Below are 6,554 nucleotides of genomic sequence, written 5' to 3' on the forward strand. Positions count from 1 at the left end.
GTGACTCCACACGAAGGTGCTGTAATACAAAGGTCGACAGACGTTATTACTCAAGAACGATTACAAGAATTGCTCAAGGCACAAGCCGAGGAACTTACCAAGAATTTCCAGGCACAATTTAAACAATTACAAGCATCTAAGCCAGTTCGTAAACCACCGGTCTATAGACAACAGATTAAACCTGTTCGGCCAAAGCCACGGCCACGCGTTGTTCAGGATCCTCAGGATCCTGATTGGGATGATGGTTATGTAGATCATGATTTTGGTGATGACCCTGGTGACCCTGATGCTCCTGAGTGGACTAGTGAGGATGATCAACATGTTATTGATCTTATTATGGGATATGAGACGTCTAAAAGATTTCCAAAGAGACTTCAGAAGGCTAAAGATAGACGCGATGATCTGGAATTAGCCCGAGCAATGAGAAACCTCGATCTTAATGATGATGCTATGGATATTGATACTAATACCACGAGTTTTGATGACTTGAAAATTGTTCCCGATGAGGAAGGTGGTTTTTGGATTTGTGCAGTTCGAAGTACAAAAAAAAGTAAACTCGGATAAGGGTGTAAGTATCTCGAAACTTCTTAAATCTGTTCCAAAAAATCAGTTAAAATGACTCCTATTAAGATTCCTGTGAAGGTTACTAGTAGTAAGCCCACACTTATAAAAGCCGTCACCAAAAATGATTCATTAAGTTTATTAAGGTCTGCAGATTTTAGAAAATTACTCCGCGAGATTCTTCGGGAAGAATTAAAGTCTGCTCGTAAAAGTACGGAGATTCCGGAAGACCTAGTTGAGGAAAAACAAGAAGAGGATATCAGGGAAGATGACCCGATGGATATTGACATAGCTCGTTTGGAGAATACTAAAGATCTTTTAGCGCTGGATGGGAAGGTCAATGGGATAGCAATTCAGTGTTTAGCAGACACTTGTGCTAACGCGTCTTTTATTCAGAGGGAAGCCGCTGAAGAATTAGGGTTGGATATCGACAAGAGTATTACACATAACATATCCGGCGCTCCGGGTTCTGGTAGGACATTCGGCATGGTAAAAGGTGTGTCAATCAAACTAACCCCTAATTGTGTAATCACTGAGAATCTCGCGGTTTTAAGCGATTACAAGCATAGGGAGATTGGATTGAGCCAGACGTGTCTGAAACGTTACAATTATGATGTCCATGAATCACGTGAACATATCGCCCTTACTTGTAATGAGAAGAATGTTTTTATCCCGATAGTTTCTGATGTGAATCGAGGAGACAAAAAATAGGGAATATTTATTTTTTATTCCCAAAATTTGCGAATTAAATCGGGAACATCCTCCTCTAATCTACTAGCGGGTTCCCAAGTGGCTTCGGTATCTGGGTATCGTTCCCACTTGATTAGATACTGGTCTTGACCCTTCCTGATGCGATGCCGGAGTATCCGCTCAGGTACAAATCTTTCGGGTTGCCCTCTTATCACGGACTCAGGTGGGGGATGTTCATTTTCTGGAACAATCTGCAACTCTTTTCGGGTGTACGCACATCTGGATACACTTAGTCGTCCGTGTGGCCCATCAAGAAGATACGTAGGAGGCTGTTCGGGTGAGAGGATCATTTTTTTGATGACACGGATATTGGGATTCCATCTTATGTCACCTGTACGAAATTTTCCATGGAGTTTATTCCCGAGTACTGAAATAGGTTCGTCTAACTTGACTCGGACATGTGTTCCTTCAGAAAGAAGTTCCGTCTTTTTTGACACTTTGGGTGATCCTGTCGGAATGTCTGGGGGATTTCTCTGCCAGATTTCATTTATTTTATTAACTACATCACGGAAATCTTCTGACCATTCCACGGATGTCACCCCGATCTTCAACTTCTGTGCCACCATTCGTTTTAGGAGAGGTTCCTGGATTGCTTGGATGGCTCGTTCAGCGTATGATTGCTGTTTGTGTCTTCCTGGTTCGCCGAACCTCATCATTACCCCTAGGCTGTTCAGGAAAAAATCACGTACCTGGTCGTTAGTGAATTCTGATCCGGAGTCTGTCTCTATTCGATGTGTTGGTGGCTTAATGCGATTTCTTCTGTAGATTTTAACAAATCCATTGAGAACCTTATTTGCAGTTTTATCCTTTAGGGGCTCTGCATCGACTCGTTTACCCGCGACTTCTACCACTACGAGGAAATAGTGGAATCCTTTGGGGTCGACTGGCATCTCTGCGAGATCTGCCTGATGCGTCGCATTTGGTTTCCATACAACTACTCGTGGACGCTCTGATGACTTCTCCTTTAGGGGCTTTTTGTATAGGTTGTAGTGCTCCTCACCTTTTAGAATTCGTGCTGGTACTCCGGAGAGATTGTAGTATTTGTAATAATTCTCTAAATGCGACATATTATGACAAATTAAAGGAAAGATTTTGGACTTCAAATCTTAAGATGACACGATTTTACTGCCTAAAGTGTAAGAAGGAAACCGAAACTGCTAGTGAAATACAAGATATGACCACAAATGGGCGTTACCGGCTGCATGGTGATTGCACAGTTTGTGGTATGCATAAGAATACTTTTACTGGGATAGACTGGGTTATCAAAAAGAAAACCAAGGAGAAGAAAAAAGAAACTGCAGCTAAAAGACATCAGACGGCGTACAATCGGCAATGCAAAAAACTCGGGCAGAAAATCTTAGATTCTGATGACACGTGTAAGCAGTGTATTGATAAATGCCTTAAGGAGGCAAAAAAGAGGAAGACGGATTAGTACCGCCTTCTAAAAGTATTCCTCATCATCTGAGTCATCGAGAGATACCTCTCCATCATCTGATTCATCATCCGAGTCGTCAGGAGTGTGACCTTCCTTAAGCAATTGGATGTTGTACGTTATTTGAGTCCATTTCTCCCAGTCGGACTCTTGCGTTATAAAGCCGCATCTGAGGAGTGCTCTTTCTATTACTACCATCCCTGCAAACCTGGTGTATTTTTTCTGATCGGCTTCATTGAAATTGTCAATGGCTTCCTTGTAGTAGTCTACTGCCTGTTTGTATACCTCTTCGGCTTCTTTATGCCGCTTTCACAACTCGGCTTTACAACAGTTATACCAGAGTCTGTTAATCTTGAGATGTTTTCCGAATTCTTTAACCGGAAGGTTTCTGACCATCTCTGCTACTATGTCCGGGTCATTGAGAGGTGATGCCCGAATTTGGATCCATTTACGGATTCCATAGATGTCTACAAGATCAAGCCCGAGGTCTTCGGCAAGAGAAGTGGCGGCGTGTAAGTTTATCATTGTATGTTACTTATAGTTACCTAATCTTCAATTGCCGAATATGTTTTTTCCAAAGATCCGCGCTCCTACCCGGTTATCCTCCTACAGATCTACAGGCCTTCTAGGGGTTATTAACCTACCTGTTCACTCGGTTTGTTATCTCACTGCCTCCAATAAGATAACGAACGGAATCCTGAAAGAGTAACGGATCGTAACGAATGTAACAGATCTGGGGGGGTAAAATCAAAACTTTTTTCTGAGGGGGTGTCCTCTCCTATTATTCTGAAATATCTGTTACATCTGTTACATCTGTTACTCCCTTCTGATTCTATCATATTTTCCTCTCTTTTTCCTTATTTTATCTGTTTTTTAGTATATTTTTAGTAACAGATGTAGTAACGGATAGTAACGGATCTTGGGTAACCCTGCCCCACGAAGGGGGGATGTAGGTACTGCGAGGCCGCGTGGCTGAGGTGGGGTGAGCGTAGCGAGACACACTACCAGCCCGACGACTCCAGATAGTTGTTGTGCTTTGGCTTTATCATAGAGTAGTATTTTATCTCCAATTCCAAAGGTGTGTTCTTTGATTATTTTTCTGTCATGATACTCTTTTTGTTTTGTTTGAGATTTCAGTATTTGTTCTTTGGCTTCATGTCGGATTTTTGGTAGTTCTTCTAATAATCCAACTATTCTATTACTTAGGTTAATTTCTTTGATATTTTCATCCATTATTGTCCGTACATTTCTTCCGTATGTTAAATAAAATGGTTGAATTCTTGTTGAACTATGCTTTTTATTTCGGTAAGCAAATAATATGGGTGCTATCCTTTGATCCCAATCATCTTTGGTTGATAATTTTGCTAATGCTTGGCCTAATGTTCAGTTGAATCTTTCAACAAGTCCGTTTGTCTCTGGATGATAACTTGTAGAAAAATTCCATTTAATTTTGAATTTTTCCATTAATTCTTTAATCATTTCATTATTGAAATGACTTCCTCTATCACTCAATATTTTCATTGGGCATCCATGTCTACAAATGATGTCTTCATAAATAAATTTTGATACTTCTTTAGCAGTTGCTTCTTTTACTGCTTTGGCTTCTGGCCATTTTGTAAAATAATCCATTGCTACTATGATGTATTTATTACCATTTGTTGTTGTGTTCAATGGTCCAACAAAGTCAATCCCGATTTGATACCATGGTTCTACTACTTTAATTGGGTGTAATTCATTTTTCCCTTGTGGTTTTCCTCTTCTTTGACATTCGTCACATGTCCTTACATATCTTTCAACATCATTCAGCATATTTTCCCAATAATATTTATCTTTTAAATTATCATAAGTACTTTTGATTCCCATATGTGCCGATAATTCATGACTGTGAGCTAAATATAGTGCTCCCATCTTTTCAAAGTCTTCTATTATTCTGATGCTTTTACCATTTTTCTCAATATACTTTTTACCATCAGTTACTCTGATGTTATCCTTAATCTCAACATTTTTAACCTCTATTGGTGGTTTATCTCCATCTAATTCTATTATTTTATTATATACTCTTTCCCAATCTGTGTCATTATTTGATATTTTAATATTAGCATATTTTTCTCCTTCGTAAATATCTTGACATTCTTTAAATGATTTCACCATCTCCATATATCTTTCTTCATCTAATAATGGGTATGATGTTTTATGTCCTTGATCCTTTTTCGAATATTCTCTACCTTTGTAATTTTCCCAACATTTTTCATTTTCTAAAAATATCACTATTGATTCATCAATTATCCTTTTGTTCCTAAATACCTCCTTTTCTAATAGGTGGTTCTCATATCTTGTTATGTATCCTCTGTCGAATGATGGTGTTTGTTGATAAAAGTACTCACTATAGGGACTTTTATCTAATATTAACCAATCCTCATTATCATGTTCTTCCATTCTCCTGTTGATTTGTTCGACAACTTCCTTCCTGAATTCCCATTCTATACCTTTCTTTGGTATTTTATACTTATCATTGTCCTCTCTTCTCCTTTTAAAGGTGTTAAACCTCACACTTTGTCCTACTTTTTCAAATTCTTTTATAAGTTTATTTACAATGAATGTTTTTCCAGTACCATCAACTCCACATATGATTATTATTTTAGGTCCCATTTTTACATAATTCTGATAATTTTAGCTTGTTTACTTTACTTAATATCACCTCTATTTGTAATATTTCCTCTTGAGTTTCCAATATTAATGGTCTTTCTTCACTATCTTCAAAATTTTTGGCTTTGAATTTATAGTTATAATTTATCCTGTTTAATTCCTTTGTTATACCTTCTAAATTTTCGATTATATCCTTTATTTTATGATTTGTGTTTCTTACCACTTGTTCCATTTTTATTTTTGAAAAGTAACTCTTTTACCCATCTATTTATATTATTCTTGATAAGGCATCTGCATTTTTATTTTCTTTTCCTGGTCTATGGGTTATTTCAAAATCATACTGTTCCAATTCCATGACCCATCTTGATCTCTTTCCTTTTGGTACTTTTGCAGTCATTAATCCCTTCAAAGCTGCATGGTCTGTTACTACCTCAAATTTTCTATTGATCAAGTATTTATGGAAATGTTGTATTCCCCATACAATTGCATAACATTCTTGTTCGGTTATTGGCCATCTTTGTTCTGTCCTGTTTAAACTTTTACTGGCATATTCTATTACGTATTCTTGACCTTTATCATCTTTTTGAGCTAACACTGCCCCTAATCCTATTCCTGAAGCATCTGTAATTAATATAAATTTCCTTAACCAATCTGGTTGTCTTAACACCGGTTCTTCGGTTAATTTCCTTTTTAATATTTCTAATGCTTCATGTTGTTTGATGCCCCATTCAAACTTTTCATCTTTTCTCAATAAAGATGTTATTGGTTTTACTATTTTTGAAAAATCTTTAATAAATTTTCTATAATACGTACATAACCCCAATATTGACCTTACACCTTTTATATTTATAGGTGCTGTTAATTTTTGTATCTTTTCAACCTTTCCTGGACTTGGTTTTAATCCATTTTTACCAACTACATGTCCTAAAAATTCTATTTCTGTTTTTCCAAATATACATTTCTTTAACTTTAGTATTAAACTGGCTTCCTTTAATTTTTCTAACACTAACTTTATGTGTTTTAGGTGGTCTTCAAAATTTTCCAAATATATCATTATATCATCAATGTATACTATCACAAATTCATTTAGGTACTCCTTTAATACTTTATCCATTAACCTTTGAAAACTTTTGTTAACCCAAATGGCATGACATTATATTCATAT

At 37.0% G+C, this 6,554-nt stretch overlaps 2 protein-coding genes across 2 annotated transcripts; both read right to left on the reverse strand.

The window, feature by feature from the left end:
• Window positions 1-2,752: 2,752 nt before the first annotated feature.
• Window positions 2,753-3,268, reverse strand: OCT59_019104 (uncharacterized protein; the record flags this gene model as incomplete). The annotated part of the gene is made up of 2 exons (XM_066135807.1): window positions 2,753-2,951; window positions 3,081-3,268. 2 exons carry the CDS (start codon window positions 3,266-3,268, stop codon window positions 2,753-2,755), a joined length of 387 nt encoding a protein of 128 aa, XP_066005063.1.
• A 2,113-nt stretch (window positions 3,269-5,381) lies between these two features.
• On the reverse strand, window positions 5,382-5,621 carry OCT59_019105 (uncharacterized protein; the record flags this gene model as incomplete). The annotated part of the gene is made up of 1 exon (XM_066135808.1): window positions 5,382-5,621. One exon carries the CDS (start codon window positions 5,619-5,621, stop codon window positions 5,382-5,384), a length of 240 nt encoding a protein of 79 aa, XP_066005064.1.
• Between the last annotated feature and the right edge of the window lie 933 nt (window positions 5,622-6,554).

This window comes from Rhizophagus irregularis, chromosome 28 (genome assembly GCF_026210795.1).
Source record: "Rhizophagus irregularis chromosome 28, complete sequence".
Taxonomy (NCBI): domain Eukaryota; kingdom Fungi; phylum Glomeromycota; class Glomeromycetes; order Glomerales; family Glomeraceae; genus Rhizophagus; species Rhizophagus irregularis.